Here is a 12,768-nt window from a genome sequence, read left to right as displayed (position 1 = left end):
AGCACATTATAATATTTATTAGAATACATTGTATTTTTACAGTGTGTATAACAATTTCAGTTTTAGCCCTAATGTTTTACTGCCTTACTTTGCTTTATTATAATTTTTTCCCATTTTATAAATTATCCTTCTAGGAACGCCTTCATCATCGTGCCCCCCATGCTGAGATTCCTGGTGCAGTTGACGCACAAGAGCGACCGGCAGCTGATCACCATACCCAAGATCATCAGCGTCACCAACAATCTGCTGGCCAACGGCTCGATTCGCGAGGTGGCCCTGCTGGCTCTGAAAACCCTCAGCTACGAGCTGTTCTTCATGCACAGCCAGCTGGAGGAGGCGCTGGACACCAGCGAGGGTGTCCATGGCTCAGGCTCAGGCTCAGGCTCCGGTCGCACGGCTTGCCAGAGTCCCTTGAGTGCGGCCCCTACTCCGGAAACCAGAGAGGCATTGCTGGCCCAGCGACGCGAACTCGACACCCAGCGGGAAGTGGTGCTGGGCATGCTGGAGAAGTTCATTGAGGCACGGCCGTGTCAACAGGTTTTGGCCCTGCTCCTGCTCTTCGAGCGCAGTGTCCAGCAGCTGGAGACGCCTCCATTTCGCAGTGCCCAGGACGTGGACGTGGTCTACGAAACGATGTGTCGCAGTCTTTGTGCCCGCCAATGGCGACTCCATTCGACAGGAGATCTGCGGCAGCTGGAAAGTTGCTTCCGCAACAATGGCAACCATGTGCTGGCCGACAGTAAGGGATTTTTGCAGCTGCTGCAACTCTTCATCGAGCAGGTTAGTTAAATATGCAGTGGCCTATAACTTGACAGGGCACTCAGCCAATTCACAGCAGCTGCCCATCAGTTGCTCAATTACGGCGACTGCCGCCTGCCTCGATTGAACACATAAATATGCGAAGTGCCTGCTTAAAAATACATATGTTCACACACACACACACACACACACACACACACACACACACACGCACACACTTCGAGGCGTCAAGCAATTTGTAATATTTATGAATGCAGACAGAAACTTAAAATCCCAAACGACCGACATGCAAATGAACACATACAGTTTGGCAAACTGCCAATGGCAAGTGGCAAATGATATATGAATGTCCTGAGTAGGTGTCATCGGGCGTGCCTGGCATCCACTTAATAATATAATTGAAGTAATGCCACAAATTACAACACTCTCAGTTTGACAACGAACGATGGTCGAACTATGTGTGCGACTTAACTGGTACTTAGGGCCAACACCAACGCCTGCAATTGCATAAATTGAAGTCGACTCGATTCGATGGCGCATTTAACTGGCAGCTGTTTGGGCTCAAAGATGACAAGCGATTGCTGCGATGGCTCATCATTTCTGACTGCCATCAAAGAGTCAATGCCTAAAGAGTTTTGTGGAAAGTTTCAACACAAAAGGTTCTCCAAAACACCTTTAGGCCGTCGTCAACGATTTGTCATTGCCGTGGTCCTTCCCATTTACATACACACGAATGCACTTAGTTGCAGTTACGGGGCAATTTTTATTTCGTCCTGCTGCTGCTGCTGTTGCCCCTGCTGTTGCCACTGCTGTTGCTGATCCATGTGGCGCTGTAGTTAATGTGGCACATGTCGTATACGTGACATTTTTAATACCTACGCTTCAACGCCGCACATTTTCAACTATTAATGCGCATTTAAGCTACACATGCATTAACTGTCGGGACTGCTGCCTTGCCTGTCTGCCCGTTTGTCCCTCTGTCTGCCCTGCAACTCGTGTTGCGAGACCGTGCCTTTAGGGCCAGCCACGCCCCCTTTGGCAACCCATTCACCGAACACCCCCCCACATAGACCAGTCAACCGTTATGCTACAGTTAAAACCAACTTAATTACACAGTCTCACTAGCACAACTGGGCGTATGTGTGTTGCTACTCGGGGTTTTCGTGGTACTTGTCGTAGGCAGTCGATGGCATATGAAGATGCATCCACCTGTCTAACGCCCTTGGCCGCTGGTCGCACAAACTCTCGCCCACACGCAGAAAAAAAAATATAAAATCAACCTAGAAAAAATTGGTGCAATGAAGTTAGTAGCTTACCCAATGATAATAATTGACAACAAAAATAGTTTTCAATCAAGGTTTCTTTATTCGTACAATTTATTTGTTCGATTCATTTACAAATTAAAATAATTTAGAAAATAACTTTTTTCTCTGTTATTTTAATTGTTGAATTACTTTTTAAAGGGCCAAAATAAAAAATAACAAAATAATTTTAAAAAATATACTTTTTCTATTTTTTTAATTGGTTTCATACTATTCAATTGCCCAACAAGTAAATCAATAAATCCCAAGAAAGTTCTATAAATAAAGTAACCATTTTTCTGTGTTGACATAACATTTTTTTTTTTCTGTGTGCAACATGCCCTCTCAATTGCCCGTATTAATGGCGACCTGACACTTTACTGCCCAAGGCAGTTCAACTTCATTTAACTTGTAAGCTATGCGCATAGCTTAAAAACTTTAACCAATTATCGTTTATTTAATTAAGACATATAAAAAAGATGAGATGGTTAGAGAAATTAACAGAGCTTATGCATTCTTTGCCGCTCAGGTGGCATGAGTAATTAAGTTGCCCCTCTTTGTGTGGAGACTAGTTTATGGCAGCAACATTTTAATTGAAATTGAAATTGCACCGCAACTTAAATAACATTCTGCGTGTAAACATTGACTCGAGGAGGTACAAACGGAGCGTTCAGAAAAAAGCTTATTTAAAATGTATACCACAGGCGCAAATGGAATTGCATTCGCCACATGTGCAGGATGGGGCTGGGCGCTGGGCTCTGGGCTCTGACTCCTTTCTAATTACTGCCGGAAAATATGTTGATGTTGGCACTGGCAACTTTGTCACACAAAATTATGCAAAGTTTCACACTTTACTGCACTGGCGGTCAACAACGAAAGGAGTAATCAGCCGGCGAACTTACATCCAGAAATAAATGTCCTAAAAACGGAAAAAAATACCTACAATTTTTGAAAACATTACCAAAAAAATGGCTAGGAACATTTATGACCTAAAGATTAGGAATAAGATAAATGGTACCGTAAGAAGTGGAAAATATATCTAAAAGTTCTTGAATTGGAGTGTACAGCCTTGCCTCACTTTTTTAATTTATTTCTTATAAATATAGTAAAAGCATTAAAGATTTTATGTATATCTCTAAAAAAAAAAGCTTACAGTTTTATTTGTCCCCTGCTGAAATTTATTCGATTTTGCATTGCACAGTTCGCTTATTATATTATTAAAATTCTACAATGGTCTTAAATTAAAAAAATCAGAATATAATGGAATGAATATAAGCAGCCCATTGGCCAAAATAAAGTTATTCACATAAATTTAAAAGTAGAAAATATTTTCCAAAACTCAAATCTTAATCCACTAATTTTTCTGGGTGTACATCTTGTTCTCTTTCGCTTTTTTGTTTCCAGGGCGTCGGCAACTTTGGTGATTTAGCTCTGGCCATGGTGGTGCTGGAGAACGTAATCCTGAAAACCGAGGAAATTTATCTGGTGAATCACATAAAACTTTATTTGAAAAATAATCCAACAGCCGAGCGGCGTGTGCAGGAGCTGATGCCACCGACATCATCGGCGGCCGCTTCTCGCTGGCAGGAGGACGAGGCGCCGTCGACGTCTTCGGCGGCGGCAGCTGCTAGAGCGGCTGCCTCATCCGCTTCCTCCGCCAGCCGCTCGGTCATCAGCGAAATAAACTATTTCGCCAAAGTTTTAAGCGAGAAGCTTCTGGCCTGTTTGGATGCCCTGCTGGGCTGGGACTCCGGCTCCAACTCCAACTCGAACTCCTCCTCTCCTGCAGCGGGCCACGCCTACTGCCAGCTGGCCGGGCGCTTCGTTGACTCCGTGAACAACGTCTGCTGCCGCTCGCGGCACAAGGACGCACTTCAATCGGTTTTCCGTTTGGTTTTGGCCGAGTCTGAATTTCTCTGCAAATACTATAGCCTGCTGCTGCTGATGTGTGCCGCCGGCCAGGGAGGATCCGGACTCGGCTCACTGGATGCCGTACTACTGGCCTGCCTGAGGCTCGTTTTGGCCATGCGGCTGGAGGAGCCGGTGGCCCTCATGGAGCACGCCGCCCAATTACCGCTTAAACGGAACCTGCAGCGGGAGGTGCTCCGCGAAGTTTGTCGAGCAAATGTGGTAAGTAAACTGAGAGAAAATGTATTTGAAATTCTACAGCACTCACTAATTAGGTAATTATTAATTGAAAAGACATTTTGGGGGAGCTAAGTAGTTTACACATACAACAAAAGCCAAAAGATAAATGTACACGTTTTTTTCCATTGGGCATTGAGCAAAACTAAATTAATATCCAAAATATTTTAAGAGTTCTTAAAAGTTCATTTGAACATTTACAACATTTAAACTGTAAATCTAAAATTATGAAATTTAAGAACTTTAATTAAAAAAATTAAAATAAAGTATTTCAAGTTCTCCTCAAACTCCTCAAATGTTCATGTGACAAAACATTAACTCCAAATTTGGTTGATGGTACAGACTGTACAAATTGTTCCCAGTGTAGCTGAATAAAGAGCGAGCTGCGGAGTATTGGCGAATCAGACACATTAGTTTAATTTGAATTTGGCAGACGGCAGACAGCGTTGCTGGGCCGCCAATCCCCCTGGTTTGTCCAGACCATATACTATACGACAATGCGAATTTTTCCAGCTGACAGTTGTCGCACTCGCAATTTTGCGGTTCACCGCATCGGGTTTTTGGTTTCGGCTTTCGGTTTCCAGTGTTTAGTTTTCGGTTCACTGTACCGCCGGCAACCAAGCGAGCCCTTAAACGGCTGGCTTACTTTAAGCACAGTTCATTGGCGGGCATAATTTTAAATGATTGCCACTCGAACATGCGCCACTTGTTGGCTAATGCCCCAACCCCTCACCCCCCTCGACCGATAAATCACCGTGAATGCGAACAAATCACAATTGTCCACTAATTGCAGGGCTGCAATTGGAGTGCGCAACAAGTGCGCCGCTTGTTCGACGGCCGATATCTGAATTTCCTAATTGCTGACCACTTGGAATTCCTCAGCGAGCTATGCCAAGAACGTCCCGAGTGCGGCTCATTACTGCAGGTGGCCTTGCTCCGGAACGCGCACCAATTGAGTAGGGTAAGTATGCGCAGGACTTTTGCATAACAAAGCCCTTTCATCCGCCCTGTTGTCCCACTCTCGTTTTGTTCCCCCTTATCCTTTCCCCCACAGCAATCCATTCGCATCGTTCTGCGGCTATTGGGACGTCTTTGTGAGTCCGGCGGACAGGAGTCCGCCTCTGGAGACGCCGGCAGGGATGCGGATGCCACGCTGCAGGCCCTCCAGCTCCTGAGTCGCCTGCACCAGCTGCACGAGGGACAGCGCTCGGTGCAGCTGCCCGTGGAGCGGCTGGCCCGGCGACTGAGCGCCCAGAGCGGACCGGCCGCCAGGAACGTCATCTACGAGAGGCTGGTGGAGGGGGACCTGGCCGGCGGGGAGGACCAGGACGCACTGCGAACCCTGCTGTAAGTAATACCCCTGCCATTACTCACTCCAAGCCAGAGCAATTTATATTCAGTTGATTGCATGGGCGACTGCAAGGGTGGGTCGGTTTACAGGTTTCATGTTATCATTGTATTATTTATTAACTTAAAAAATTTAAGAAAGTTTACAAAGTTAGGATAGGAGGACTTCAACTCAAGTTAAAAGTTAAAAATATAATGACAAGTTAACTAGGTTTTTGATGGGTCGGCTTATTGGTTTAATGGTATAAATGTCAGGGACAGAAACTAATCATTAATAATAAATAATTCGGGTATAAAAGCCCAAAAATTAATTAAACTTGGTTGTCTATCAGAAAGTAATAATTATGTTTAAGGGCAAAAAAGACTCAGCAATAATGATTTTTTAATGAGTTCTTTTGTTTTGTGTAAAAATACCACTCAAAACCCGATAGTTTTTATATGGATTTATAAGAAGAGTAGAATGTGTTCTAGTTGGTTAAACAACGGAGCACATATTCAGGTAATTATAAATGTTTAATTTTTGGCTAGATAGGAGACTTTTTTTTTATTACGGTACGGTAACTATAGAAAGCATTTTAGTTGTTTATTTATTTTATACTCTTATTATAAATAGTTTGACCTTAAAAATAGTTAAAAACTAGACTGGCAGGAATTGGAAGATATTATTTATTAAATGATCTTTTGTGTTTTAAAATTATTAGTTTATATAATTTTATGTATAGTTTGGTCGTTCAATTAAAGAATCATCTTTCTTTAATTTGTTAATTTGTTAAAATAAATCTTAAATGTAACACTATATACAATTTTAAAATATAACTGAATCTTTAAAATTCTCCTTTTAAAGGAAATTTTTGTTCAATAGACAAGTATACAAGAAGATTAGCATGATAGGCTCTAAACTCTTGGGCTGCTGTGATTATAATCAAAAGTATTTAAAGAATCCATCAGACCACCACTCCTGTGAATATTTTATAAAATCCAAATCGACCCACCCTTCTGTGAGGGCTTTCCCCTCCTTGACAACCGAATGTACCCCCCACTAAAAGAAAACCGAAGAGTACGTACTACAGGATTGGATCAGCAGACTCTCATTATGCTTGATGCTTTTATTTATGTTTCATTGCGCGGCTTGGCCTCGCAGACTGAAGGACTTGGAGTGCCGCCGCCAGGACAATGAGACTGCAGCGCCGTCGCGCATAATTGATGAGGGCTGGCTCTTTGGCCAGGTAAATGGGATAAAAAAAAAGCACTCGGCCATTATGGCACTGCCACAGCTAATTTGTTGTTCTTTCTTTGACGACGTTTTGTACCGCCCACCACAGCTAATCAAATTCGCCACCCAGCACGCGGATGCTCCGCAGCAGCAGCGGCAACTGATGCTGCTGCTCCTGGAGATCCAATCGGAGCCAAAGTTGCAGCGACTGCTCCGAAGTTTGGGTGCCGAACAGGAGGCCAGGTTGTTGCGCCACTCCATCGCGGGATCACTGGCCGCCATGCTGTCCGCCTTCCGCCAGAAGTGCATCCAGCATGCACCGCACATAAACTACATGCAACTGCCGCCGCTGGCTCGTGTGTCCTGCTCCCTGCTCCTGGCCAAAGTGGAGGCCACACCACAGCTGCAACAGCAGCAGCAACAGCAGCAGCAGAACGCACCTCCCACCGATGAGCAACTGGACATTGCCCGGGCGGTGGCCACCCTGATGGAATGCATTCGGAATGCGGAGCAAACAGCACTCATCTACATCGATGCCCGCCTGATGGAGAAGTTCGTGGGCGAGCACCTGCTGCGCCCCGAGCATCTGGCGCCATTGCTGGCCTACCTCGGTTGGCTGGCCGGTGCGGCCAAACAGATTTTGGCCAGGCCAACGCGACAGGAGTCGGAGCAGGGCGCCCTGGGCGTGCTGCTGGCCACCATCGATGCACTTCTGCAGCAGCCACGCGTCTGGCGGGAGCTTAATGTCAGTGAGGATGCGGCTCTGCGTTGCCAACTGCTGGACATGCTGAACTCGATAGCCCGATGCACTCTGCAGCACACCATTTTCTATCGAAGGCACAGGGGCAGGGATGGCAGGGATGGCAGGGAGAACAGGGAAAAGGGCGCCGCACCGCAGGCCATTTTCCTGGCCAAATTGATTGAAACTCAAATTGAAATCGAGTCCCTGGACAGCGGCAGGATCTTGGCAGGCGACGAGCAGGATGCTCGGCTGCAGTTCGCAGGCCAGGAGCTGGCGCAGCTCCAAGTGCCACTGGTAAGTGACATTCCTTAGCTGGTCATTTGTCAGTCTGGGCCAGCAGCACTTTCCATTTTCCTTCCTCGCTTTATCCCCATCCAGTCACTGGTGGCCTCCATTGGCATCTCGCTGCTGCGTACACACCAGTTCTATGCCTACGCCGTGACCCCGCACGAACTTATTCAGCGGCCGGAGGAGCAGCTGCAGCAGCAGAAGCAACAGGTCGATGGCAAGCTGCCCTCCATTCCTGTGGACAGTCTGAGCGATGTGGATGTCCTGCGTCAATTTGTCAAGAGGTGAGTGAGGGGAGTGGGTAAGGGATGGAAAACAACGTCGAAATTAAAGGTAGCTCGCCAAATCAATTGATTTTGTTCGAGAGTAAAGCATTAAAACTGTAAAGTACTTACTTAGGCACATTTTAGCAGTATTTGATGACCTCTGTGAAAATATTTTAAAAATAATATGTGTTTTTAACGATACAATTTAACTATTGTTTAAATTAATACTGTTGCAAGTGGAACACAGTGTTAGAATGCAGGGTAACTCACAGATGAAAAATATAAATAACAAAGAAAATTAATTAATATGGTTTTTATACTTTTTGAATACATTTTTTGTACGTACTTTTAAACCACTCTTCCAAAAACGTCCATCTACAAATTATTGCCAAATATTAACTAAACTCATTTACATATTTTTAAGTTTGTTGTGCTGTAGGTACTTTTACTAAAGATTTATTTTGAAATATATACTTAAATACATAGCTATTAAAAGTAATTTGTAATTGCGTTTTTTGTGTTTTTATAGTCATGATTACCACACATTTATTTTCGTAATAATTTTGCATTTCATGGAATAGAAACATTTTTTAAAATTTTGTTTGTAATAATCGAGGTTTATTAAACTATAATCAAATGTAAATAAGACTCAACAAATACTTTTTGAATATTGAATTGTAATTAAGGTAAAGATTTATTCATATACGTTTTCCGATTTTGTGTAATTTCACTTTCTCAGAAGTAATTTATTTTTAAGTACATTTCAAAAGTTTTTATTGTTTTGATTAATACCTACTTCCTAAGTGAACCAAATATTTTGGGGAACCATGGTGCTTCACACTTCACATGCTGCTAATTTAATCTGCTTATCTCTGGGGACTCGCATTATACCAGTCAATTTGGGAGGCGCTATTGTCCGCCTGGTCAACTGTCGCTTCCCTTATCAACTGGCCGGGCTCTGTTGCATTGTCCTTGCTGTTGCTGTTGCTGTTGGTGTCGCTGGTGTCCTGTCTTTGTCACTGTGTCCTGCTACACAGCAACTACAACAACCAGCAGTCGAGCTGAGTCGAACAGAGCGGTAGCGTCAGCATAGTTGCTGACAATGCTGTGACAGCGATGACGAGCGCATGCCAGCTACATGGAGCGATGATGAGCATGGTAACGACGACGGCTAAACCGCAACTGGAAACATCAACATCCTGTTGTTCCATTACAAACACAAGCACCAATCCAAACAACTAAACATTCAAACAACCACATTCACACATATGGCCGTAAGACTTTATTGTCATCGTCATTGTCCTTGGCTTGTTTGCCTCGTCCTTGTCACTTGACAGGCACCCCAAGCCCATGCCCAAGCCCAAGCCATTGCGATTGCTATTGCTAAAGCTCCATTGTTTCGATGGCAGTCGTCATCATTACGCTGAAAGCTGAATCGTCATCAGCCAGGAATTGGGCGGAATAATTGTACACGGCTAGATGTCTGTGGCACTGGTTGGTTAGCATGTCCGGAGCCTAAAACTTGACTTCACCGCCATCTACTGCATACTTGCACTGGCACTCGCACTTGTTGGCCGCACAAACATCAAAACCACATCAGCAGGGGATCTATAGTGGCGGAGGAGCAACAGCAAGTCGGCGAGGCAACGCGGAAAGCTGCGAGGATGCGAGGATGCGAGGATGATAACGACAAAATCCCCAAAGGGCTGACGGAGCGTAACATCAACAACTCTATTAGACGAAACTGTGCGCAGGATCAGCATCAGCAGCAGCAGCAGCAGCATCAGCATCAGCATTGGACATGCTTTTTGGGGGCAGGGAAATGGGAAATGGGAAATGGGAAACGGGCTAAAAGCTAAAAGACAGCGCAGCGGAGCAGGAAGAGCCGCCGACGTGGCAGCCAGCGATATAAACAAATTATGAGCAGCAAAGTGAGATAAATGCATGTGTGCGTGCTGCAGATGGTTGGCAGCAAAAGGCATGTCATGCCAGGATACCAGGAATCCAGGATGCCAGAATGCGGATGCTGCTCCAGAAACATTGTTGCTAATTGCACAGAAACCATCGTGGTGGTGGCACAACAGAAACAGCAACAGCAGCAGCAGCAGCATCAGCACCTCGGGCTCCATTCGATGGATGGTAATAGCAATTGCAATGGCAATAGCAAAGGCAATGTGGCCCTGGCAGCCTAAAGTAATCGAAGACTAATTGACATTTTAGGATACAAACTACCATACACACTTTATACGCATGCATATTGCATATTTTAAATATTTGAAGAGGCCGGGTACTAATTGAATTAAAATTTCAAGCATTTGGCTGAAAACATTTTATGCAGAAATTTCAATTTCCAATTAATTACTTACACATATCTATGTACAGTATATACGTAAATACGTATACACGTATATACGCACAGCAGCCGGCTGGCTGTCCGTAATTAAATTGACACTCATAGCCACTCTGAATTCTCGTTTTTAGGCTCTCCATCTTCGGCTTCACCACACGGCAGCAGTTCGAGGAGTACTTCATGACCTGCCTGCTGCTGATCAATAAGCTGTACGACGAGCACATGGTCGATCAGCAGGAGCAGTTCCAGATCAAGCAGGTCTGCCTGCAGGCCATCCTCGAACTTTTAATGACGTACAAAACTTTCCCCATTGTGGGCCAGACCAATGGACAGTTCCATCACACGACTCGCTGGCAGTGCATCACTTGTGACAGCATTAGGTGAGTTTTCCTCCAGTTCGGTATCATATGTAGTATGTCAGGGAAAGTCCTCTCCGATGGGCAGGAATTTATGAAAATTAAAATTCACACAGAGAGCAGCAGTAGTGGGAAAAGTTTTTAATGTGTAAATGGCAAAAAGTAAAAATTAAATGCGAACGCCAAAAGTTGGTGAGTGAGTCTGTGAATGAGCGTGTATATCCTGTGCCCCATATATACATATATTATATCGTCCCTTCGGTTACGAAAAAATCCTTCAACTTTAAATGCGCAACTAATTTGTTAACATGGGAGAGCGAGCAAAAACAATTTGGTAAACAAGTTTTCGGGTGCTTTTACAATGTCTGCGCTTTTAATTAAAAGCGACAAAAAGTCTTTGTCGATGGGACCACGGATATTGCATATACCATAGTATACTTGTATGGATATGGCGTGACGTGAGTGGAGCACACATGAATTATGAAAATAATTTTAAAAGTTAACGAGTGCCAAAAACTCCCTTTTTTCATGTCCCCGTGGTTGCCGGGATTCAATTGCCTGGAACGGAACGGCAGGAGCATCTGAAAAAAGCGATGCAAAGTCACCAGCTAAAGCTGAAATATCAAAAACTCTGTTTGGCAAACCCCTAGGAAATTTTGCGTAACAAACATATTTCTCTTATTAGCCAATGGCTTTTATATATAATGTACTGTGCTCTGGCTTCTGGGTAACACGAAACTCTGACAAATCCTTGTCGTCCGTTGTTGACTTTATAAATTAGTTTTTAATTACAAGCAAATAGTTTTTGCTTGCCATTTCTGCTGCTCTGTCAACAGTGCGTATGTGTTCTTTAATCGATAGCAGCTGGGCGGCAATTAAGAAAGGGTGAAACCTCCTTTACACTGACGACAAATAGACAATTTTTTATGATTTTTTTTTATTATTAACTGATAAGTGCACATCAATGTTTACCCAACAAAAGAAGCACTTTATAAAGTGTTTTATTGTGTATACTGTAACGTCCTTAATTGTAATCTTAAAACAAACAAACCTATTTTTATTAATTTTATGATAGTAAAGACTTAATAACTTTACAAAAAGACTTAAATACAAAAAAAAAAAACATGAACATTTTATAAAAATTGAATTGGTTATCAAATGAGCTGTCACAAAAATGTAACTTGGTAAATACTGCAGATATCGACTTTAAATATTTTTGCGCAGCTAAAATATTGATTTTAAAATGCAATACAGAAAAGAAAATATTTTTCAAAGTACAGTTGTTGTTAAATGGAAGAGAATTTAAATATTTATCAAATGAGCTTCTTACAAAAGTCACATAAATATTCTTAAACAGTTAAAAAATTTGTTTATAAAATACAAACCAAAAATTAAATCATTTTTCAAAAAACCATTGTTGTTAAATGAAAGAGAATATATGTATCTATCAAATGAGGCGTCAGAAAAATCGCATAGCTTCATAAATACTGCAGTTTGCCATTGAACAACAATATTTCCAAATGGTTTCGACCCGTTTAAACTTTGATTAAATACTTTTAAATGCCATTGCAGCCTGAAGAAACTGCACAAGGTGCAGCTGCTGGTCGATGCGTGCAATGTCTTCTATCAGCCCAATCTGGAGCGGCAGCTGGCCCACGACAATGTGATTGGCACACGCACCTTTGCGGCCAATCAATACGATCTCAATTTCAGCTGGGCACAAATGGAGGGCGTGGGCTTGGGCATGGCCATGGGCATGGGCCTATCCGGCGGAGGGCAGCAGGAGACCACGGCCAACATGACGGACATTAAGCAGTCCGGCGATGCGGATGTGCCCGACATGGCAATGCGCAACTATCGCCATTTTACGCAGCTGTCGGGAATTGACTTTCGCAGCAGCACGCAGCTGGTCTTTGACGTACTGCAGCAGATGATCGAGGTGGGTTCTGGATCTGGTTCTGGTTCTGGTCTGCCCTGTCCTGTCCTGTCCTGTCAAACTTT

The 12,768-nt window shown here is 43.6% G+C and overlaps 1 protein-coding gene across 1 annotated transcript in view; it reads left to right on the top strand.

Moving 5' to 3' along the window:
* Window positions 1-12,768, top strand: part of LOC128252605 (uncharacterized) — a 46,530-nt gene that overhangs the window by 23,530 nt on the left and 10,232 nt on the right. Inside the window, exons 15-23 of the mRNA XM_052980460.1 lie at window positions 135-780; window positions 3,465-4,190; window positions 4,999-5,166; window positions 5,260-5,552; window positions 6,694-6,778; window positions 6,875-7,801; window positions 7,886-8,079; window positions 10,543-10,791; window positions 12,340-12,706. Of these exons, the coding sequence (XP_052836420.1) occupies window positions 135-780; window positions 3,465-4,190; window positions 4,999-5,166; window positions 5,260-5,552; window positions 6,694-6,778; window positions 6,875-7,801; window positions 7,886-8,079; window positions 10,543-10,791; window positions 12,340-12,706 (3,655 nt within the window). The remainder of the gene's footprint in view (window positions 1-134; window positions 781-3,464; window positions 4,191-4,998; window positions 5,167-5,259; window positions 5,553-6,693; window positions 6,779-6,874; window positions 7,802-7,885; window positions 8,080-10,542; window positions 10,792-12,339; window positions 12,707-12,768) is intronic.

Source organism: Drosophila gunungcola, chromosome 3R, assembly GCF_025200985.1.
Source record: "Drosophila gunungcola strain Sukarami chromosome 3R, Dgunungcola_SK_2, whole genome shotgun sequence".
In the NCBI taxonomy this organism is placed as follows: domain Eukaryota; kingdom Metazoa; phylum Arthropoda; class Insecta; order Diptera; family Drosophilidae; genus Drosophila; species Drosophila gunungcola.
The sequence above is the reverse complement of the archived record's forward strand: the minus strand, read 5'-3'. Positions and strand labels throughout refer to the sequence as shown.